Raw genomic sequence first — 25253 nt, forward strand, 5'->3', positions numbered from 1 at the left:
CTACATCCCTACTTTTGGATGAGGTAATGCAGCTGCACCTATACATCTACTTGTTCCCGAATTGTGTAAGTTGTGTCCACAATCATTATTCAACTCACCAACATCCCTGGGAAAGCTACATTAAGCAGGGTCATTATTCAAATCACTAGTACTACAGTCAGCAGGGTCCTTATTTAAATAAAAAATATCCCCTCCATCGATATTCAAATCCTCATTTAAATCAAATTGCAAGCTATCATCACTATCTGACGAGCTATCTGAACTGGAGTTAACATATGTGCTCCATGACACTATTCTGGTTATCAACGTTACAATCCTACCCAAACAAACCAAATATTAATATAGTACTATCTCTTCTCACATTATAATACATTATAATAAAGTACAAAGCAACAATCTTCACAACATTACAATAAATCAACACCACTGCTATACATAACAAAATTCATACTTGTCCAAATTGGCAGGATTAAAAATTAAAAACCGAGGACAAAATCAACCGTACATCCATCAATTACCATAATCTATTTCATATTTCATCAAATAAATTACCCCAACAAACATACAATCCGACAAAATCAACCGTACATCCATCAATTACCATTTGATTGTAATCTATTTCATATTTCATATCATTAACTTACATCCACCTTCACTAATTCAATTCATGAATTATGTTTGAATTAAGAACATACAAACAGAACCACAATGCATCGCTTAAATTCAATCTCAGTTCCATATCTTACGCATTTCACCTGAATTGATATGCAATTCCATCTCAGTTAATGGGAATGAGAGTTCCAAAAATATATGATCTTTATTTTAGATGGTACCATATTGTCATTTTTGCTAATACCAATTAGAAGGTACTTGGTACCAATCTGATATTTAATGGTATTCATTTTGAATGTAAATTATTGTAACCTGCATCCTTTCTAAACTCTCTCCCAGTTCAATTTAATCAATTTCTTACAACTACCATCTTCATATTATCTCAGCAATTACAACTACTACCCATTAAGTGCATTGATTTACAACTACCAGCAAATAAGGCATTGATTTATCAGTAAAAACTAATTCAGTTACTTGAGTTTGTAGAGCAAACTAAACCAATTCAAAGATTGTTCGAAACACTAACCTCAATCATCTCAATCTCTTTATTCGAAAAATTACTCATCATTTCGCCACCGGTAAACTTGTTGAAGTTATTAATTGATGAAGAATTTGAGTCAAACTGCGTGAATTAATTCAACAGACAACTAGGGTTTGAGTCGCCAAGAAATCCAGCTATAAAAATACTCCAACTCCTCCCAGCTGATTTGTTGATTATTGTTGTAGTCGAGCCTTCAAAATATAATGGATGGGAATCCATTAATTTTTCCCAAATAATTTGAAGAGCAGGGAAAATTTAAGGGGCCCGCCATGAATTTGGGGGAAAAAATTTGGGGTGAAAAATGTGAGAATTTCCATTTGACAGTACAAAAACACTGGTCCCCCACCACCTGTTGTCCTTTTCTTTTCTTTCATTCAGCTATTTTGTTTGCACTCTAGCCTTTTCAATTCCAGCTAATTTTTTTTTTTTACTTGGTTGAGACCATCTTGGTCTCAAGTAGCTAGAGACCAAGAAATCCTCAAAAATTGCAGCGGTGCTATTTATCAACTTTATTTTTTTTATTTTTTATTTTTTTGTTTTTACGTTTTTAACTTTGGTTTAAAGATTTTTTTGGCACTATTTTTCACTATTAGAGTGCTTTTAGCATGGTTGTTATATCATCAACTTAAGGCTGATCTGATCTAGTGGAACATATATGAAGTTGTTTTGGAGGCCAAACTCTTAATTGAGCATCATTTATTATTATGTTTAATTTCTTAGTTTTCTTCTCATGGAATGTCTTGTATATTTTGTTTACGCTATTGTTAGAATAATGTTGTAGTTTTTCCTTCCAAAAATTATTTCATTGTTAAGTCTTCTTGTTTTAAATCGAATACTGTATTTTGAATTAATTGAATGTTTAAATATTTTATTATACGAAATTATTAATTTGAAATTAGCAAAGTAATTGTTACGATACCCTACCTATTATACCCAAAAAAAATACTGTAGTATAAAACAAATTAGCTAGTCTGTATAAAAAAAATTCATAAATAAATAATACTTCTAGGAATTAAAAAAAATTGAACAAAAAAAAATTATTGGAAATTAGCTTAACCATTGTAGGATAAAGTAGCTAGAAAGTAGATTAGCTTTGCAATCCTAGGTGGCATGACAAGCTAATTTAACAATTAGCTTGCCATTAGAGTTTCTCTTACTCAATATGACCAAATCCGCTAATAATCAAGAATTGAAATTGGAAGTTTGCTTTACTTGATTGAATTGATATTGGATTGATTGTATTGTTTTGCAAATGAGTCATCACCAAGTTTAAATTTGTAAATCACGTAAAGTGCAAGATGGATGATCAATAAATTATAACTCTGGATTTGTGCACATCTGGAGTAATGACAATCAGGGGTTGGGGTACACGGGGTATTAGCCGTGCACTTTTCTTGAGGTCGTCTGATCTACAAGTCTCTTATTTCAAATAATTTTCAAAAACTAGAAGTTAGATGAGATCTCATACTAGCTACGGTCACGGAGTCACGCCTTTGGTCGTTGGATGTTTCCAAAAGGAGGCATGGGGTTTTTCTTTTATTGATGTTCCAAATGGAGCATGGGTTGGACAACCTTGTCTATTGCTTAATACAATGAATAAAAATGATGAGTTAACTACTTTGAAATAGTGAAGTCTTAGTAAACTGATAGTTGAGTAGCGTGTTGAGTCTATAGTTTGATAATGTGTGATGATTGAATATTAGTAGCATGCTAGGGATTTCTTATTATGTTTCCCAGCTTGTATGTACCCAGATTTGCTGATTGCGTGCTTTGTGTGTTTTTCTTTGGTCATGGACTTCGCCTTTCAATGATCCTGTGACGATCTAATTTTTACACTTGTAATATTGGGGAGCAGATTAACCATAGGTTCTTACACATTTAACATTCACATCAAGGTTGTGGGATTTTGAGTGGAGTGTTAGTTACTTTTCACAACTTATTTTGCTACTTAATTTTGAATTCATTAAACTCAATTTCATTTTATACTATTTTAACTAATTTGGGTTTTGAATAAGGGCCTTAATGGTTCCAAGTTGTAAGATTTAATTTGGTTTTGTTTATTGGTTTGAGACTCATTTATAACTGAATTAGTTTTTTCGCTTCTAATTTTCTGATATAGCGTTAATGTTTGAACACGTGGCGGTAGCACGCCAGTAATCCTCTTGAATTTTGTTCAGGGTACTCACATGTTTAAAGAGAGAATTATTGGGGTGTTACAACTTGTGTGACATTTAAATGATTTAATATTATACGACCCTAAAGTACTACATTATGTTAAACATAGTAACTCATTTTAACATATTGACCTTTATTATTCATATTTACTAGTATATTTAAAATTTCATTATAAAAATACATTTTATATCCTTTATAATATTACAATGACTTTTATTTTTTAACATAGTAACCTTTTATGTTAACATAGTGACTTTTTTTGTAAAATGATCGTGACATCTCTAATATTAGTAGTTCACAATAAATTAATGTGAACCAGGTCTATATAAGAATTTGTATTTTGTATTATTTAGGAATTAAATTGGGATACGTAACCCACCTATAATAGGCGGGTAGCAATTTCAAAATTAAAAATTTTTAAAAATTTTGAATTATCCTCCCCTCTATTTTATCCCTATCTCTTCTACATGGGATATCTTGTATTCTCTCATCCAAATAAGAGATAATGGGATATGAGGGATTTTAAATACTTATCCCATTAATAATCCCCACAAACAAACAGCTTGTAGGCGTTTGTTTAAGGGAAAATTGGAGATTATAATTGAAAATAAATATATACCCTTTATGAAAAGAAAAGAAAATAAAAGAAAAGAATAAAGTTAGTAAGGATATATTAGTAACTTTATTACTTATTCTACTTGTATCCTTAACTTTTATCAAATGATAACACTTTATTTTATTCACACCCATAATTTTTTTCTTATCCACATATTTTATCCATATCCCTCATACCAAATGCCTCGGAAAAAGAGATTAATAGAGACAAGATGTAAGGGATAGAAAAATATGTACTCCCTTCGTGTTTTGAATAAGTGTTAAATTTTGATCGACACATAATTTTAGGTAATTTAATTGACTTAAATAAAATAAGAGATAAGTGGAATAATTGCATTATTTATAATTTGTAAAAGAAAGGGGTAAATTCAAGTTTATCTCCGAGATAAATTTTTGAATATATCTCCACTCACAACCTAATCAGTTTCTTTTATTTTTTAAATGATAAAAGTAAAGTGGCACAAAAATCAGTGCATAAAATTGTGAGAGGAGATAAACTAGAATGTTAATCTCTGATATTAACCCGGGCTCACTCGAAAGAACGATAGTGCGGTAAATAATTTATTGAAAAATAATGAATGTGAGAGGAAAGAAATAATAATAAAAAAATATTGGGTTTGTGTAGGGACCACGAGAGGAGAGATATATAATATTAAAATGTGTATAATTGCTAAAAAAGAAAATGTAACACTTAATAAAACACGACCGCGTGCGTTTGGTAGGTTCATTTAGGGGAATGAGGATTAAAAAGGGATGGAATAGTAGAATTTGTTATATATATGATATGTCCATTTTATATAGTATTTTACCTCGTCCCTTGGTCATATTTAGTAGTGTTTTTGGCTCTTTAGAACCACTTTTATTACTAATTGGTGTTTTCTAGTGTTTTCGTAGATTTGGTTGATTTTTGTAGGGATTTGCACTTTTGGAGTTTTTTCCGAGATATTGTGGAGTATCTACGAGCATTGGAGAAACAAGACCACTTTTTATAGCCCAAGGCCGGTTAGAGTCATCGAACCGGTGATTAAGGGCTTGGTATATGTGATACCGGGGCATTTGGACCAAGTATTCAAAACTAGAAGAGGAAATCTGGATTGGCACGAAGAATTGGAGCCCAATCGAAGTCCAAGGAGTAGCCCAAGAGTGCCGCCCGGCCAAGAGAGCTCCCGCCCGAAGGCGCGCCTGGCCGGGCAGGGAAGAGTAAACTGGTGTCCGAACTCGCGCCCGGCCGGGTGCGAGAGAAGCTATTACCGAAGAAAAGGCGGGCCCGATTGGGCGCGTGTCAGCATTAGGAGATTTTAAGCGTCGTTTAAGTTTGTTTTAGTTTAGGATTCTTGCTTAATATAAATACTTTTCCGTTAAGCAAGTTTAGGATCTCTTTTTACTCTTTCTTATTTTCTTCTGTTAGACTCACTCTCTACTTAGCTTTTAGATTAGTTTCTGTCTCTACAACTTTGTTCTTAATTCAACTCCTTAATTCTGATTACTTTGGTAACGATTTCTTCTACTTTAATCTCAGTTATTTAATTTAATTCTTTCATCATGTCTCCTTTAATTGCTTTGTTTAGTTTATATTTGATTATGTCTAAGTAGTTTCCTTTCTAGGGTTTGTGGGGATCCATAAATAATATGAAGGGGTAATTTATTGTTGTTGATTATCAATGCTACATTAATTTCCTATTGATTGATTTATTGCTCTGTGACTAGATTAGGCTTGATCTTTTATGCATGAGTTTGACAATATTGATTTGAGATTCGAGAGATGAGAATTAATGTTTAGGTCTAGTTTCAATAGGCAGGTTAATTCATAAATGGTTAAGTCGAGATTCAGGAGATGAGATTTAATACCGGTAAATTAATTATGTGATTATAATACGTAGCGAAAGCCCTTTATGATTTGATTAATTGATGCATTACCCTGGAATGTTATTTATTGGTGAACCTATGACAAGGTAGAGTCGTATCCCCATATCAAAAGTAATTCCTAAATCCTCTAACTAATGTAGATAGGGAAGTAGGGTCGAATCCACAGAGAAACGAGTCTTTCTATTCCTAATTAACTAATATAATCTGGATTATAAGTAACCAATATATTATAATCAAAAGGAACTAAACTACGAAGATTAAGAATAAGGAGAAAACAATGAATAAAAGGATCTAGGGTTTAGGTTCACCAATAAATAATATTCCAGGGTAAAACATAATAATCAATCATCAATGCATACATTAATCAGATCATAAAGGGCTTTCGCTACGTATTATAATCACACAATTAATTTACCGGTATTAAATCTCATCTTTCGAATCTCGACTTAACCATTTATAAATAATCTGCCTATTGAAACTAGACCTAAACATCAATTCTCATCTGTCGAATCTCGAAACAATATTGTTAAACTCATGCATAAAATATCTGCGCAAATCTAGTCACATATCAGTAAATCAATCAATAGAAAATTAATCTAGAATTGACAATCAACAACAATAAATTACATACCCCTTCATATTATTTATGGATCCCCACAAACCCTAGAAATAGAACTACTCACACATAATTAAATCTAAATTAATCAAAGCAATAAAACAAGACATGATCAACAGAATAAAATAAAATAACTAAGATTAAGAGAAGAGAAATTGTTACCAAATAAATCAAGAATAAAGAAAAAAGTTAAGAAAAAAAGTATAAGAGAGAGAAACTAATCTAAAAGCTAAGTAGTGAGAGAAAATCTAAGAAATAATTAAGAAAGAGTGAAAGGGGGAAAGAAAAGGGTGCTAAACTCGTTTTACGGAGAAGTATTTATACTCCGTAAGAATCCTAAACTAAAACAAACTTAAACGACGCTAATCGTCTCCTAACAATAACACGCGCCCGATCGGGCGAGGCACCGCCCGATCGGGCGCGCCTTTTTCCATGTGGTACGTTTCTCGCGCCCGGTCGGGCGCGTCTTCAAGCGTCAGTCTTTGTTTCCCTCGCCCGGCCGGTCGTGCCTCCGGACGCCAGCCTCTTTGGCCGGGCAACTCTCTTGGGCCACTATTTGGACTACGATTAGGCTCCAATTCTTCGCGCCAATCTGGGTTTCCTATTCGGGTCTTGAATACTCGGTCCAAAAGCCCCGGTATCACATATACCAAGCCCTTAATCACCGGTTTGATGGCTCTAACCGGCGCTGGGCTATAGAAATTGGTTGTGCTTCTCCAATGCTCGTAATTGCTCTATAATATTTCGGGAAAATGCTCTAAAAGTGCAAATCCCAGCAAAAGTCAACCAAATCTACGAAAACACTAGAAAACACCAATTAGTAATAAAAGTGGCTCTAAAGAACCAAAAACACTACTAATTATGACCAAGGGTCGGGGGTAAAATATTATATAAAATAGACACATCAAACTCCCCCAAGCCAAACCTTTTCTTGTCCCTAAGCAAAGATCTCATCAATGAATAAATAAATATGCTTCACCCTTAAGAGTAAAAATCAAGCACAAACAATTCAGGGTAAATCAAATTAATATGCTTCCAAATCAACCAATTAAATCCATCCAATTACCTTTCCTCCCTAACAATTGTCAAATAAAGCAAACCACAAGAGCATATAGAATTCAAGACTAGTGCTCACACACTCAACTCTCATTTATGTGGCGAGTAAAAGATGTACTCGATCGCTCTCCAACCAACCCCTTTATTTGTGAACAATGCCCTCCCAACTCACACTCTCGTGTGTTTAAAACAATGAACGCTCCACCTACTAGTCGACTCGAAATATGTCAAATCATAACTCGCATTGATAATTAACACTTTCACATTCATACAATTCTATGCACAAAGGTCGGAAGGTCTTTAAAGCTTGTAATGTAAGGCTAGGGTAAAGGGTAGGAATCATTTGGGAATAAGTGGGAGAAAAGCTATGCTTAAAGGGAGCAAATCCTAATAAAACCCATGATCAAAATAAATAATGATCAACATCACCTACATAACCAACTCTAAAAAAAAACCACCAAATATACTCCAAACGATATAAATAATCCCAACTCTTACAATATCACTCATAAGACATAATAATGAAGAAGTTGAGTGAATAAACAAACTTTATTTTCCAAACTTGAATTTTTCATTGAAGCTCTTATTTTTTTCCTTTCCTTTGATTAACCTCCAACTAGAACATTTGAACATTGAACACTTTTTTTTTTTCTATTTTTTTTTTCTTTTTTTATTGAAGTTCACTTATTTTTTTCCACTTGAACTTTTCTTTTTTTTCATAACATCATACTTTATTTTTTCTCAAGAAAATATTACTTTCAAACTCATCAAAAATAGATATGATAAAAACAAAACAAATTCTCAAATCCCACCCAAATTGTGCAAATAATAAGCACACTACAAACTCCCTCACCTCACTCACTAATAGCTTCCCCAAGCCAAGCTTGGGACTAGTAACCAACGGGGCAAATCGACTTGTAATATGGCTAATAAACAGCAAAAGGGCACAAGCAACAACATGGGTAGCAAGAAGGGAACAAATGTATCTAAATCATCTGAAGACTACCTAAAAGAACAAATGCCTTCGTCCTCCTCAATGTGCATAATAATGAGTCATACAAACATTAATCAATGTTGCAAACCAATACTTAAATTTATTGACATACCAGGAACTATCACACAATTCCTAACCAAATCAACTAGTCAAGCACTATATTCACAAGTAGTTGGGCAAAATTGACGCATGTTAAGGTTTCAAGGCAATCAAACATCAAATCATGATCAACTAATCCACAATGCTTATCATCATATACCAATAATCAAACAATTTTTCTCAAGTAAGGGGCACATGGAAGCATGATTTACAATTCATTGGAACATATTTTTGGATTTTTTTTTTATTTTTCAATTTTTTTGTATTTTTCATATATAAGAAAGCAATAAAACTAGCCTAGAAAGCAATAAAACTAGCCTAGAAAGCAATAAATCTAAACTAAGAAAACACACCAAAAATAAAAGAAAAGAGAAAAAGAAAGATACCAAATCCAAAATATCCCCCAAGCCAGAATCAGACAATGTCCTCATTAGCTCGGGAATTAGCCTAGCATAGCTAGTTCTGATCATCCTCATCCATGGAGTCGAGCCCTGCACCTCCACTGCCACCTACGCCACCTACACCAGAAGAGGTACCACCGAAATAATCAGCATGAAAACTCCCCCCCGCCGGTCCCCCGAAAGGAATGTCCCGGCCGTACCCATGGAAGGCAGAATAGTCAGTGTAAATACCATGGGCAGTGGGATCCCTATCGTATCCCTGGGGTAGAGGCTGAAACCAGTCAGGGTTAATAGCATTATCGGGAATGTTGCCCCGACGAGCATAATCATCATACATAGGGTAGAGAGCTCTACCCTAGTTCCTCTCCAGGTACCCTAACCTCTAGTCTATAGAGCCTACCATCCTCCTAAGGCCAGTGTGGGAACGCTCGAAACGGCCTAAAGCCTGACCTATACTCTGAAGGTCCCACACTGGGTCAGAGTTAACATGGGGGACGGAATGAGACATGCGAGGTGGAGAAAATGCTACCTCGGGCTGAGGCTAAGGCTGTGGTGGTGGAATTGGTTGTGGTACTGGTGATGCTTGCCCCCCAGCGTTGGCAACTAAAAGGTCATATGTGTAAGATGCTTGCCCGGGGGGAAAGGCGGTCAAGTCAGGACTAGGTAGGGAAAAGATGGGCAAAGGCTGCTCGATCCCAGTCCTAATACACCAATGGGGTGTCTGCTCACTGTCCGATCGTACCCATCCCAACTCCTCAAAATACCTAGCAGTCATATATGTATCTGGTCCACAGTTTGTCAGTTGGTGGGGTCCACCCTCAACAAAACCGACCTTTTTCACTGCTATTCTAGTGATAAGGCCTCCTATATGAATGGGGGTGCGAGATTGGGTACTGGCTGTGGCATGTCTTCTCAGATGGTGAATGATGTACCTACCTATGTTCAATATCCCAAACCCATACACATAGTGTCCTATAACAGCTAGTTCGTTGGTTTGGGCGTTATGGGGCTCGTTCCTACCTAAAAAACACAAACCTGCAAATCTTTGCCAGATTTTTGGGATAGGGTGATGAATAGGTTTGGTACTAGCATGTTGGGGGTCGGGAGTAGGCAAACCAGTCAGAGCATGATAAATGTCACCCATTTTGTAATCAGCATGCCATTGGAATGGTAATTCAAAATTCAATTCAAACAATTTACAAAATTCCACAAATGTTAAACTAATATGATTCGGTCCATTTCTACTATTTACAACTTTCAAAGAAGACAAGAATTCACAAGTTAATTCACGGTATGTAGGATAGTGCATATCAACGAATTTTCTCATGCCTATGTCATTTAAAAATCGTTTAACAAAATCAAACAAACCATACAATTCTAAAGTAGGGCGGTGTAACCACCGTGAAGGAATTACCTCACACCCGGCTAGGTGTTCTAGCCGCTCCTTTTGCTCCTGGCTAGCAATACGGATCGTTGGCCAGTACGGGAGTTGTAAATCCGGGTCATACTCCTCCCTCGAGCTAGAACTCCTACCGAAAATAGATCGAGCCCTCTTTGAAGCCATGGTATAAATGGGTATGAAAATTAATTTGAATGGAATCCGAAAATTTTGATGTAGAAATGTAGATGATGAAGAGAGGATTAATAATATGTAAAAAGTTTTGGATTTGGGTGAGAAATGGAGAAGAAAACTTAGAGAGAAGGTAGAGGTTTTAAGTTTTTAGAGAGAGAAAGTTATGGAGGAAAGAGTTAGAAATGAGAAAAGAACGAAGAAAGAAGAAGAAGAAAGACGTCGGGTATGTCGCGCCCGGTCGGGCGGGTGTTCACCTGATCGGGCGATCTAAATTACCAGTTTTCATATACTCTCGCGCCCGGTCAGGCGCCCTTCGCCCAATCGGGGATCTATAGAAGAAATTTTTGTCTCTTCTCGCGCCCGGTCGGGCGAGATTCGCCCAATCGGGTGATCTGGAATAGTCCGTATACGACGAGTTTCGCGCCCTGTCGATCGGCATTCGCCCGGTCGGGCCCGAGGATAATTGACGAATTTATTTGCTTTCTTCTTTTCTTCAATTTTTGGCTAACTCTTTTCCTTCAAACCTGTACAAAAACTCATAAAACTCATTAAATTCCCTCATCTAATAAGAAAAAGAAGGAGAAATTAGTCTAAAAAGCATTAAAATACGGGTTGCCTCCCGTAAAGCGCTGGTTTATCTAGGTCCCGCGCGACCTTCTTACCAAATACAAGATCTAGGACCTTGGCCTAATGCTTGGTCAGGCGGTTTCTCACCCGACCGAGCGGTGTTTAGGATACGACGCGGCTTCCTGACATATCCTGTGGGACGCCAATTCACCTTATCTGGTGGATCCTCCTTGACTTAGATTGGGGGTTCTTCAATGCTACGCACTAAAGATCCCTCTTTGATCGAGGGTTGCTTCAAATTGTCATTGCATTTGGCACTTGTAACTCGATCTGGCGGAACACTCACCGTAGGCTCAATTTCCACAACTTGCTTGATTGATTCCACCTTTTTGTCCTCAAAGCCAAGACCGACAGTGTAGAGGGCTCTTTCTATTGTATCAACTTCCTTCTGCCATTTGTCTATCTCATCTAAAAGGAATGCAACACAAGATACCACCTCCAAGGGATCTTTTTCAAGAGCTTGGGGCTGGTTAGAATAATTCTGAACAACATTAACACTAAAGAATTTCTCCTCTGTCATGGGGCTTTTAGGGGTATTATTAAGATTAAAAACAATTTTATCATCCCCTACTGATAGTGTTAATTTACCACTTCTCACATTTATAATTGCTCCTGCAGTGTTAAGGAATGGTCTACCCAAAATAATCAGGGTTTGCATATCCTCAGCCATATCAAGAACAACAAAATCAATAGGTATATAAAATTTACCTACTCTAACGGGAACATCCTCTAGAACACCTAAGGGATATTTGAAAGAACGGTCGGCCATTTGTAGAGTAATATTAGTAGCTTTTAATTTACCCATATTCAACTTGGAACACACAGATAATGGCATAACACTAACGCTAGCACCCAAATCAATCATTAGAATGCCAATATGACAAGGGATAGAAAAGCTACCCGGATCTTTTAATTTAGGTGGAGATTTATTTTGAAGTACGGCACTATATTCTGCAGTGAAAGCTAGTGTCTCTACCTCACTAATAGACCTTTTTCTTATCAATATTTCTTTCATAAATTTTTCATATGCAGGATTTTGTGTGATTATTTCAGTGAAGGGAACTGTTACCTTCAAATCTTTTACCATCTCCAGGAACTTACCAAACTACTTATCCAAATTTGTTTTTAGTTGACGATTGGGGAATGGAAGTTTGATAATTGGCTTTGGAGCATTATTTCTATTATCTGGAGTGGCCACCTTCTCTGGAGTCGTACCCTGCAATGTAGAATTAGATATATTAGTACTATGCTTTAGCCCTGCAGGGCTAGGTTTAACGGAATCAAGATTAGCATTATTTAATAAAACAGGTTCATCATCTCTGGGCATAGGGGGGCCTTCATTGTTTGAACCACTCCTTAGAGTAATTGCATAGACTTGATCCGTAGGACTGGTTGGCTGTGCTGGCAGAGCTCCATGTTGGCGGGCTTGTAGAGTAGCAGAAAGTTGCGCAATTTGATTATCTACAATTTTATTATGTGCTAGAATTGAATCAATTTGTGCATGTCTACTCTCCATGTGCTTCTGCATATTAACCAACATCGCTCTAATTTCTACCAAAGCAGGGTCGGAAGATGAGGAGGATTGTTGTGGTTGGTTTTTCTAGCAAGCAATGGGATGGTAATATTTCTGATGTTGTTGTTGTGGCGCCTGTGGTTCTTGTGGTGGTGGATTCTTAACATTAGTACTCTGGTAGGAAAGGTACGAATGATTCCGGTACCTAGGATTGTAGGTGTTGGAGTATGGGTTATTCTGCCTATAAGCTTGAAAGGCATTAACTTGCTCCACGGAACTCCTGCAATCTTGTTCCCAATGACCTAAAATTCCACAATTTTCACAGAAAGCCTCATTAGCATTATTATTAATTGCAGAAACATTAGCTATATTAGCAGTGCTAAGATTATCTAATTTTTGGCAGATAGAGTCAATTGAGCTTGCAAAAAGGATACAGAGTCAACACTATGCTTCCCCTTGTTAGCAAAGCCTCTAGGATTCCCATATTGGAAATTATGTATCGCCATATCTTCAATAACCTGACCTGCATCATCAACATTAAGATTCATAAACCTCCCACTAGCTGCAGAATCTAAAAATATTCTAGATGAATTTCCAATGCCATTGTAAAAGGCTTGGATTAACTGCCATTGTGCCAAATTATGGTGGGGGCATTCTCTTTGTAGGTCCTTGAACCTCTCCCAAGCCTCATATAAGGTTTCATCGGCTTCTTGGGCAAAGTTCTGATTTGCACTCCGTAGTACGGCTGTTCTCTCTGCAGGATAATACTTGTTATAAAAATTCAAAACAAGAGTTTCCCAGTCAGTTATACCAAGTGCAGTTCTATTTAAACCATTAAACTATAATTTGGCTTTTCCAATTAAAGAGAAAGGAAAGAGAATCTCCCTGATTTGGTCTTGTGTGACCCCGGCTTGCCTGATGGTATTACAATACTAACAATAGTCTGCAATGTGAAGATTTGGGTCTTCACCCTTGGCTCCACTAAATTTCTTCCTCTCTATCATCATTATAAATTGAGGTTTAATCTCAAATTGTACCCCATCAAGAGCCGGAGTAGGAGTGAGATGCGGAAAATCTGTAAGCTTTGGTTATGAGTAATCATTAAGCTTCGTTGGAGCCGTCATATCTGATTCTAGATCTGATGATACCTCTGAATTGCTAGAACCAATTGGAGGGTACAGGTGATTATTATTATCACTAGAATCCGCCAGAATTTGCTTGTAAAGGTTCTTCTGTCTATGGAAGGATCGTTCGATCTCAGGATCGAATGGGATGTACCGTGATCTGGAACACCTGGGCATAAACAAAAAAAACTAAAAGCAAATATGAGATTTGTCTCAAAGAACTAACGTTCTCTGAGACAAAAAGAAATAACCTAGACTACAAAAATAATCAGAAATAAAAATAAAACCGTTTCCCCGGCAACGGTCCCAAATTTTAACAAGGTAGAGTCGTATCCCCAAATCAAACGTAATTCCTAAATCCTCTAACTAATATAGATAGGGAAGTTGGGTCGAATCCACAGAGAAACGAGTCTTTCTATTCCTAATTAACTAATATAATCTAGATTATGAAGTAACCAATATATTATAATCAAAAGGAACTAAACTACAAAGATTAAGAATAAATAGAAAACAATGAATAAAAGGATCTGGGTATAGGTTCACCAATAAATAATATTCCAGGGTAAAACATAATAATCAATCATCAAATCATATATTAATCAGATCATAAAGGGCTTTCGCTACGTATTATAATCACACAATTAATTTACCGATATTAAATCTCATCTTTCGAATCTCGACTTAACCATTTATAAATTAACCTGCCTATTGAAACTAGACCTAAACATCAATTCTCATCTGTCGAATCTCGAATCAATATTGTTAAACTCATGCATAAAATATCTACGCAAATCTAGTCACAGAGCATTAAATCAATCAATAGGAAATTAATCTAGCATTGACAATCAACAACATTAAATTACCCCTTCATATTATTTATGGATCCCCAGAAACCCTAGAAATAGAACTACTCACACATAATTAAATCTAAATTAATCAAAGCAATAAAACAGGACATGATTAAAAGAATAAAATAAAATAACTAAGATTAACAAAAGAGAAATCGTTACCAAATAAATATGGAATTAAGAAAAGAGTTAAGAACAAAAGTATAAGAGAGAGAAACTAATCTAAAAGCTAAGTAGAGAGAGAAAGTCTAAGAAATAATTAAGAAAGAGTAAAAAGGAGGTAAAGAAAAGGGTGCTAAACTCGTTTTGCAGAGAAGTGTTTATACTCCGTAAGAATCCTAAACTAAAACAAACTTAAACGACGCTAATCGTCTCCTAACGATAACACGTGCCCGATCTGGCCGGGCGGCTCTCTTGGGCCACTGTTTGGACTACGATTGGGCTCCAATTCTTCGGGCCAATCTGGGTTTCCTCTTTGGGTCTTGAATACTCGGTCCAAAAGCCCTGGTATCACATATACCGAGCCCTTAATCATCGGTTCAATGGCTCTAACTGGCCCTGGGCTATAGAAACTGGTCATGCTTCTCCAATGCTCGTAATTGCTCCATAATATATCGGGAAAATGCTCCAAAAGTGAAAATCCCTGCAAAAGTCAACCAAATCTGCGAAAACACTAGAAAACACCAATTAATAATACAAGTGGCTCTGAAGAGCCAAAAATACTACTAATTATGACCAAGGGACGGGGGTAAAATATTATATAAAATAGACACATCAACCTATGCCCTAGGTCTTTTATTCATTGTTTTTCCTCTATTCTTATTCTTCTCTACTTTTACTCTCCGTAGTTTAGTTTCCTTTCATCATAATATATTGGTTACTTATAATTTAGATTGCTTTAATTAATTAGGAATAGAAAAACCAGTTTCCCTGTGGATTCGACCCTACTTCCCTATTTGAATTAGTTAGAGGATTTAGGAATTACTTTTGATTGGGTGATACGACTTTAGTCTGTAAAAATTTGGCGCCTTTGCCGAGGAAAAAAATTTATTTTTAATTCTGATTTTTTTTTTCTGTAGTCTAGGTTATTTCTTCTTGTCTCAGAGAATGTTAGTTCTTTGAGGCAAGTCTCATATTTTCTTTTAGTTCTTTGTTTATGCCCAGGTGTTCCAGATCAGGCTATATCCCAATCGATCCTGAGATCGAACGATCCTTCCATAGACAAAAGAATTTTACAGGCAAATCCTGGCGGGTTCTGGTGATAATAATAATCGCCGAGACCCTCCAACTGATTCTAGCGATTCAGAGGTATCTTCAGATCTAGAATCAGAGATGGCGGTACCTAAGAAGCTCAGTGATTATTCACAGCCAAAGCTTATAGATTTTCCACACCTTACTCCCACTTCGGCTCTTAATGGGGTACAATTCGAGATTAAACCCCAATTTATCACGATGATAGAAAGGAAGCAATTCAGTGGAGCTAAGGGTGAAGACCCAAATCTTCATATTGCAAACTACTGTCAGTATTGTAATACCATCAGGCAAGCTGGGGTCACACAGGACCAAATCAGAGAGATTCTCTTTCCTTTCTCTTTATGTGGAAAAGCCAAGTTATGGTTTAATGGATTAAATAGAACTCCACTTGGTATAACTGACTGGGAGACTCTTGTTTTAATTTTTTATAATAAATATTATCATGTAGAGAGAACAGCTGTACTAAGGAGTGCAATTCAGTTGTTTGCCCAAGAGGCCGATAAAACTCTATATGAGGCTTGGGAGAGGTTCAAGGATTTATAGAGAGAATGCCCCCACCATAATCTGGCACAATGGCAGTTGATCCAAGCCTTTTACAATGGGATTGGAAATTCATCTAGAATAATATTAGATTCTGTAGCTAGTGGGAGGTTTATAAACCTTAATGTTGATGATGCAGGTCAAGTTATTAAAGATATGGCAATACATTATTCCCAATATGGGAATCCCAGAGGGTTTGATAACAAAGGGAAACATAGTGTCGACTCTGTATCCTTTTTACAAGTTCAATTAACTTCTATTTGCCAGAAATTAGATAATCTTAGTACTGCAAATGTAGCCAATGTTTCTGCAATTATTAATGCTAATGAGGCTTTCTGTGAAAATTGTGGAATTGTAGGTCATTGGGAGCAAGATTGCAGGAGTTTCGTGGAGCAAGTCAATGCCTTTCAAGCTTATAGGCAGAATGACCCATACTCTAACACCTACAATCCTGGGTACCGGAATCATCCATATCTTTCCTACCGGAGCACCAACGTACAAAATCCGCCACCTCCACAAGAATCACAGGAGCCACAACAACAACAGAAATATTACCACCCCAATGTTGGCCATAAGAACCAACCACAACAACCTTCCTCATCTTCCGACCCAGCTTTGGTAGAAATTAGAGCGATGCTGGCTAGTATGCAGAAGCACATGGAGAGTAGAGATACCCAAATTGATTCGATCATAACACATAATAATATTTTAGATAATCAAAATAAGCAAATTTCTGCTACTCTGCAAGCCCGTCAACAGGGAGTCTTACCAGCACAGCCAACCAGGCCTATGGATCAAGCTTTTGCAATTACTCTAAGGAGTGGTTCGCACTATGAAGGCCCCCCTATGCCCAGAGCTGATGAACCTGTTTTAATGAATAATGCTAATATTGATTCCATTAAACCTGACAATGTAGCTAATAGCCCTACAGGGCTAAAGAATAGTACTCATATTTCTGATAATACATTGCAGGGTACGACTCTAGGGAAGGTAGCAGCTCTAGATAAGAGCAGTAATGCCCCAAAGCCAATTATCAAACTTCCATTCCCCAATCGTCACTTGAAAACAAATTTGGATAAGTAGTTTGATAAGTTTCTGGAGATGGTTAAAGACTTGCAGGTAACAGTTCCCTTCACTGAGTTAATTACACAAATTCCTACATATGAAAAATTCATGAAGGAAATATTGATTAGAAAAAGGTCTATTAGTGAGGTAGAGACAATAGCTTTCACTGCAGAATGTAGTGTCGTACTTCAAAATAAATCTCCACCTAAACTGAAAGATCCGGGTAGTTTTTCTATCCCTTGTCATATTGGAAATCTAATGATTGATAATGCATTATGTGATTTTGGTGCTAGAGTTAGTGTCATGCCATTGTCTGTGTGTTCCATGCTAAATATGGGTAAATTAAAAGCTACTAATATTACTCTACAAATGGCCGATCGTTCTTTTAAATACCTCTTAGGTGTTTTAGAGGATGTTCCTGTTAGAGTAGGTAAATTTTATATACCTATTGATTTTGTTGTTCTTGATATGGTTGAGGATATGCAAACCCCAATTATTTTGGGTAGACCATTCCTTAATACAGCAGGAGCAATTATAGATGTGAAATGTGGCAAATTGACACTATCAGTAGGGGACGATAAAATTACTTTTAATCTGAATAATACCCCTAAAATCCCCATGACAGAGGAGAAGTGTTTTAGAGTTAAAGTGGTTCAAAATTATTTTAACAAGCCCCAAGCTCTTATAAAAGATCCCTTAGAGGCGGTATCTTGTGTTGCATCCTCTACAGATGAAATAGACAAATGGTAAAAGGACCGGGCGCGACAACACCTTACCCGTGCTTTTCTTCTTCCTTCTTTTTCTCGTTTTCTCATCTTTCCTCCATACTTTCTCTCACTAAACCTCCATTTTTCTCTAACTTCTCTCTTAGTTTCCCTCTCCATCTCTTACCCAAATCCAATGATTCTTACATATTCTTAATCCTCACTTCACCCTCTACACTTCTATACCAAATTTGACCAAATTCAATCAATATTTTCATACCCATTTTTCTATTATGGCTACAAAGAGGTCCCGGTCGATCTTTGGGAGGGGTTCTAGTTCAAGGGAGGAGTATGATCCGGATTTGCAACTTCCTCATTGGCCAACAATCCGAATTTCTACCCAAGAGCAAAAAAAACGACTAGAACACCTTTGCGAGCGTGAGGTAATTTCTTCACAGTGGTTACACCGCCCTACCATTGAATCTTATGGTTTATATGATTTTGTTAAACGTTTTTTGAATGATATAGGAATGAGAAAATTTGTTGACATGTATTATCCTACATATCGTGAATTAACGTGCAAATTTTTGTCCTCTTTGAAAGTTGTAAATAGTAGAAATGGGCCGAACGTATTTTGTAGGTTGAACAATAGGAATATTAGTTTAACCTATGTTGAATTTTGTAAAATATTTGATTTGAATTCTGAATTACCTCATCAATGGCATGCTGATTATAAAATGGGTGATATTTATCATGTTTTAACTGGTTTACCGACCCCCGACCCCCAACATGCTAGTACAAAACCTATCCATCACCCTGTCCCAAAAATCGGGCAAAGATTTGCAGGTTGTTGTTTTCTTGGTAGGTACGAGCCTCATAACGCCCAAACCAACGAACTAGCTGTTATTGGACACTATGTGTATGGGTTTGGTAAACTAAACATAGGTAGATACATCATCCACCATTTGAGTAGACATGCCACGGCCAATACCCAGTCTAGTACCCCTATTCGTTTAGGAGGCTTGATCACTAGAATAATAGTTAAAAAGGTCGGTTTTGTTGAGAATGGATGTAACACCCCCAAAATTCGAGTCCTTTTTTTTAAAAAAAAAAAAAACAAACAGAGTAACCTTTAACTTTCAAAAACCCAACCATCGAACTCTGGGAGTGTTATTGCTACACTTATTTTCCGTAGAAAATAAATGCAAAGCAAAAAAAAAACATAATATTTAGGTTAATTTTTAAATTACCACCCAAAAATGTAACCAATTTCGAACTAACCACCCATTTAATTTTTTATTTTAAATTAGCACCCATAAAATTAAATAAATGCTCAGATTACCACCCATTTCAAAAATCCGGTGGATTTTCCGTCTGTAGGCCCCGCCTAACAATTATTTTGACCCTTTTGACTGATTTTTTTCCCCAAATTTTCTCTTTAAAAACGCTCTCTAAACTTTAATTCATATTTCCTTCACAAAATTCTACCAAATTTCAAAGAGAAAACGTGAATTGAAGTTAGGAGAACGTTTTTAAAGAGAAAAATCGAGGGGGAAATCAGTCAAAAGGGTCAAAATAAGCGTTAGGTAGGGCCCACAGACGGAAAATCCATCGAATTTTAAAAATGGGTGGTAATCTGAGCATTTATTTAATTTAAGGGGTGGTAATTTAAAATAAAAAATTAAACGGGTGGTTGAAAATGGATACATTTTTGGGTGGTAATTTAAAATTTTTCCTAATATTTAAATAAACTAAGTGGTCTAGGTTGTGGAAAAATAATATAGTCATTACATCAAAACTGCAATTATTGCCACAATTGACAATCCGCGTCTTGGAACATTTGCAAAAAAGAGTCGACCAACAATCAACTTCGGGAAAATTTGCCACTTACTGAAATGAATGACAATCCACATTGAGGAACCTTTGCCGAAATTTATGATTAATAGAGACCTACAACAATGAATAGGGAACTGGGTGTATGACAATCCAATCTCGGAAAACTTGCCAATGAGTCGATTAATGTATGACAATCCGAACTTGGAAAAACTTGCCAAACAAAGAAGGAGCACGACAATCCACGCTTGGAAACTTTGCCAGAGATGACAATCCAATCTTGGAAAAATTGTCGATTAAAGAAGATGCGCGACAATCCATATTTTGGAAATATTGTCAGTTGGAGATGACAATCCAATCTTGGAAAAATTGTTGTATAAGTGATGCGCTTGCTTTTGAACCAATGTCTTGGTGTTTGTAATGAGCCAATGCTTAGGTGCTTAAGCTATGTGAGACGATTTTTTGTCAGGTCAATCACTTACTACGATTGTAATTGAGTCGACTACTAATCATGTCAATTTGCTTATAGGGGCTAACTGGCGTACAAAGGAACCCAAAATTGTTGTATGAGGTTGAAATAACCATTCTGAGAGGCTTTGAGCTCTGTCGCTGCTGAAATATCGCTGGCGCCAAGAATTGGCTCTGTCGCCAGGTGCTGAACTCTGTTGCCAGATGCCAGATGTTGTTGCAAGACGACAGACTTGTCGTCTGGTGCTGGAGTCGGGTCTTCCCTACTCTGCTCTTGCTGCCGCTGTTGCTTGGTTTTGCTCCGAACTTTGAGCTTGGTCGTTTCCTTTCAACCAAATCCGCTTAAATCTTTTGTAAATTAAAGCTCTTCATATCTAATTTACTGATCCATGTAACTCCTCTTATCTTAGAGGAATCTCCAGTGTTATATTCGCGGTTTTTTTTGAAAAAAATCTAGAATGTCCTCGCTTTCTGGGATGCACCTGCATTTATATCTTTGATCATAGGACTTTGCCTTCTTTCTTTAGCATTGACCTAAGACTTAGTGCTGACTCAATGTGATAATAACCTGACATGACTCAATGTGTACATGACTCGTGTGTGCATTGTAATGTGATCGTGCGACTCTAAAATGAAAAAAAGCAAAAAATTTCCGTCATTTTTGTGGAGGGTACCGACTTTCTCCCGAAGAAGAAAGACGTGAAAAAGAATCAAAGTTATTGAAGGTACATGTTGAATGAGATTAGTCAAATGTTGTTTGATACTATCTCTCAAGGTGCATGGATTAATCCATCCTAGGCTATCTCAATGGTTGACTCGATGATGAAAGTATTTGGGTAACTTAGGCACGGAGGCTAAGCACTTCATACTTTGTGATGCAATGACAATTATGATTGATAAGTGATTTTGATGTGACAATACATGCTTCAACGTTGTGTTAAGATTTCATGACAAAGGGTTCCTAAGGGAAAGTATATTTGGTCATGTATCGGTGCAGTGTGTGAAAGTGACACTAAAGTTAGGCCGCAAGGGCTAAGTGTGTGGAAATATATTATTTTTTACAAGAGTCAAATGGTGGTGACTCTTAGGCTAGGTAAGCTAATGATGTAGGGATCACGCCCCCAAGTCTAACTCTAAATGATTAGGGATGAGCATAGGAGATCCCTTGATATGACCATGATGCGTGAATGTGAATGTGAATATGAATGCATGTTTATTATGGGCGCACCTCGATGTGAGGTTGCCTAAGTATCCGTTAGGAATCAGGCCGAACGTAGATCTAGCCGAACCTCGCACAAGTGTGTATACCTCAAAAAGGTCTTTTGAAGGGTTATAACGTGGTTAGGCTAAAGGTTGAAGATGAAGGGGATAAAGGCTCAAGACCTTAGATAAGCCCCCCCAAGGTGTGCAACCTTGCTATTGAGTATTTGTATTTTCATGCTTGAGGTTTTCTACTCTTTTTTAGCTCTCTCTTTTGCTTTAGCATGTATTTCATTTTTATAAGTGTGGGCAATCCCGATCATGCGGTCTATCACTCACTTGGCATTCATGTTTATAGGGAAACGGTACCGAGCACTCGATAAGAGACGCAATCTGAGACGTGTTCATATCAAAGACATGTTCATGTCAAAGACATTGGAACACTTACCCTTTTGTACACTTTTATTTATTATTTTTTTTGCTTATTATTTGCTATTTTAATCTTTTGAAGTCACTCCAGCTTTTTATGAAATTGAAAATTGCATAAGTTACACACCATCACATCCCAAGGTTAGGTAGATGTGGGTTGAAAAATGAAAGGTCTATTGTTAGACAAGGCTCAAAGTGGTTTATGAAGAAAGGATTGTAAATTAGAAGGGTGAAAGGCAATATGATGTGGCTACAAGGGGTGCCTCAAATCATTGGTATACCTTGTTCTTAATTCAACAATGATTTTTTTTTAATGCAATGTAATGAAATGATCATATGCATGGAAATAATAACTCATTTTATTAAAAAGGAAAAAGAAAGATTCTACAAAATTAATCTAAGGGAAAAGAAAGGTGTCTATGCTAGACTTATTGGGGGAAACGGTAAATAAAAAAAGAAATAGAAAAAAGAGGTCATGAAATCTCGTCGTTGAAGCTCGCCTCTGTCTTGTGTCGTTGCTTCATCATCACCCAGTCTTCTCGTTTGCTAGAGGAAATGGGATCTTATTTGCTTCTATGAGATCTTGAATGAGATTTTGAAACCTGTAGCATTCATCAGTAGTATGACCGCGTCCTCGATGGTACTTGCAATAAGAGTTGGGATTCCATCTCGAAGATCGATTTTCTGGCGTTGGATCCTCGGTAGGGCCAATAGTTTGATTAATCCTCGATCATAGAGACGATCGAAAGCAACATCGTAGGTCATTCCAATGGGTAGGAACTCTCTCCTGGGTTCCCTTTTAGATCCTTGATTGTCCATAGCTAAGACACCATTATGGTCAAACGTACTAACATTATTACTAGAGTGGGCGTTTTTGGAAGAAGAAGGATTGTCGTTCTTCTTTTCTTTCCATCCACTGTGGTTACTATTGTTAGTATCTTTTTGTTTTGCGAGGTCATCTTTCTATTTCAATTCCGATGTCATAAACGGCTTTGAAAGTATTCAAATTATGTTGATATTTTAAATTCTTTGAATACTTCTCTTGGAGATTCTTGATAAACATCCTCACAGATTCTTTTTCGGAGGGCACCTCGATCATCTTAGCGGAAGTTTCCCTCTACCTATTGAAGAAAGAAGTAAAGCCTTCATTCTCTTTTTGTCTTAGCATTTCAAGTTGTCTATAATCGGTTTCGACTTGAATGTTACACTTGTATCTATCAATAAAATCGTTTACTATCGATTCCCAGGTAGAGGTTTTCTCTTTGTCAAGAGAAAAGAACCGTTGTTGACAAACAATTTCAATTGATAAAGAAAAAAAGGAATGAAAGACTTTCTTATCAATCCCCTTAATGTTCATTATAGTTTCAAAGGCTCTTAAGTGAAGATAAGGATTATCTATTGCCTTGAATTTAGGGATGTCAATGGTATTGAATTTATGCGGAAGAAGTTCCTTGTCCAGTAAGACCCCTTGCGAACTGATGACCTGAAATTTGTAGTCACTAGATAGCTTGCTCAAGCTTTCTTGCATGAGCTCCATTTGTTGTTGCTTCACAGGGTCATTGATTTTGAGGGTTAAAGCCTTCAACTCCTCAGTCACTCCAGTCAATTGATTCCTATGCTCGTTGACTTCTTCTTGAGTTGCCATTATCTTCTTAGCTTTCCTCTTTTGACAAATCGGTTTATTAAAAAGTTGAACTTGAATAAAGGTGTTGTCCTTGATTAATCGCCCTTCTCTCCTTAACCAAGTACTGTGGAAAGGAAATTAGGGATATTCATTGTTAATTATTTGACTCAAATCTATTCAACATGCATAGATGAAAGAAGGTAGGAAGAATGAAGGTTGTGATGTGAAGAAAAATGATTTAGATGGAGAGATATGAAGAAATTAGGAATAGAATGTACCCCCAACTCAAATGACGGACAGAACGACTCATGCATGAACCTAAGACATGGTCATGGTGACATATACACAAAGTGCGTGCTAAGACTAGTGAGTGTAGGTGACATGTTAAGACTCGTGTCATGACCATGTGGCTAGACTCGAACAAAGACTAAGTTAAGACCTCACATATATGCATTAAACTGGACAGGCTGTGGTATTTTAGTCATACATTTTGATCTGTGACTCTGATTGGGATGAATCCAACGCTAAATTAAAGATAAAACTCGGGGCTACAGATCCATAGGTTGAACGACTCGTAACTCTTCCTATAACTCCGTCTATTACCAAAACAAGTTGACGCTTGTGCAGTATACGGGAATAAAAATCCGGGTTGACTTAAAGGGAATATGACTCGATTTTAGAGAAAAAGAGTCTTAAAAGGAATATGACTTAAAGGGAAATATTCCCCGTACTTTAGTGTACTTTAGTTTATGATTATAGTGGGGTTCAAGCTAGGGGTAATGCTTGATCACCTTTTCCGACAAGGATTTGCCCCCAGTTTTTTATTCCCTTTAGTGTACTTTAGTGTATGATTACTTTTAAGATATGACTTAAAGGGGAAATATTCCTTTTAAGATCTTCATTTTTAGGAATACACCATCTCCCTTTGTATTTCACTGCTCCACTATCATCTACATCAAACTCAGTTGTTGCTCCTTCGTCTTTCATCTTTCTCACGTTGGTCAACCACTCATCTAACATTTTCTTCTCACGAATCTCATCATACATGGTAGGTTTGACTGACATTGCATTCAACTGAACGTTCACCTGGCCATATTCCACAACCTCCAAGTTCAACTTCCTAAATTCTTCACAAAGTTCCTTGGCTAAAATCATCAAGTTCACTGTATGACTTATCTTCCTACTCAAAGCATCAGCTACCTTGTTCGCCTTTCCTTCGTGATATAGAATGTCCGGGTTGTAGTCGGTTAGCACCTCAATCCATCTCCTTTGCCTCATTTTCAAATGATTCTGTGTGAATATGTATTTAAGACTCTTGTGGTCTGTATACACCTTACATCTCACACCATACAAGTAGTGTCTCCAGATCTTGAGAGCAAACACTACAGCTCCTAGCTCCAAATCATGAGTAGGGTAATTCTGTTCATGTTGCTTGAGCTGCCTTGATGCATAAGCTACAACCTTCCCATGTTGCAT

General features: G+C 36.8%; 1 protein-coding gene across 1 annotated transcript; it reads right to left on the minus strand.

The window, feature by feature from the left end:
- LOC110695385 lies at positions 1 to 25253 on the minus strand. Its single transcript, XM_021872623.1, has 3 exons — positions 24633 to 25253; positions 700 to 755; positions 1 to 115 (listed from the first exon to the last, which is right to left on the minus strand). The coding sequence occupies exons 1-3, from the start codon at positions 25251 to 25253 to the stop codon at positions 1 to 3; spliced, it is 792 nt and encodes a 263-aa protein (XP_021728315.1).

Source organism: Chenopodium quinoa, unplaced genomic scaffold, assembly GCF_001683475.1.
Source record: "Chenopodium quinoa cultivar QQ74 unplaced genomic scaffold, ASM168347v1, whole genome shotgun sequence".
In the NCBI taxonomy this organism is placed as follows: domain Eukaryota; kingdom Viridiplantae; phylum Streptophyta; class Magnoliopsida; order Caryophyllales; family Amaranthaceae; genus Chenopodium; species Chenopodium quinoa.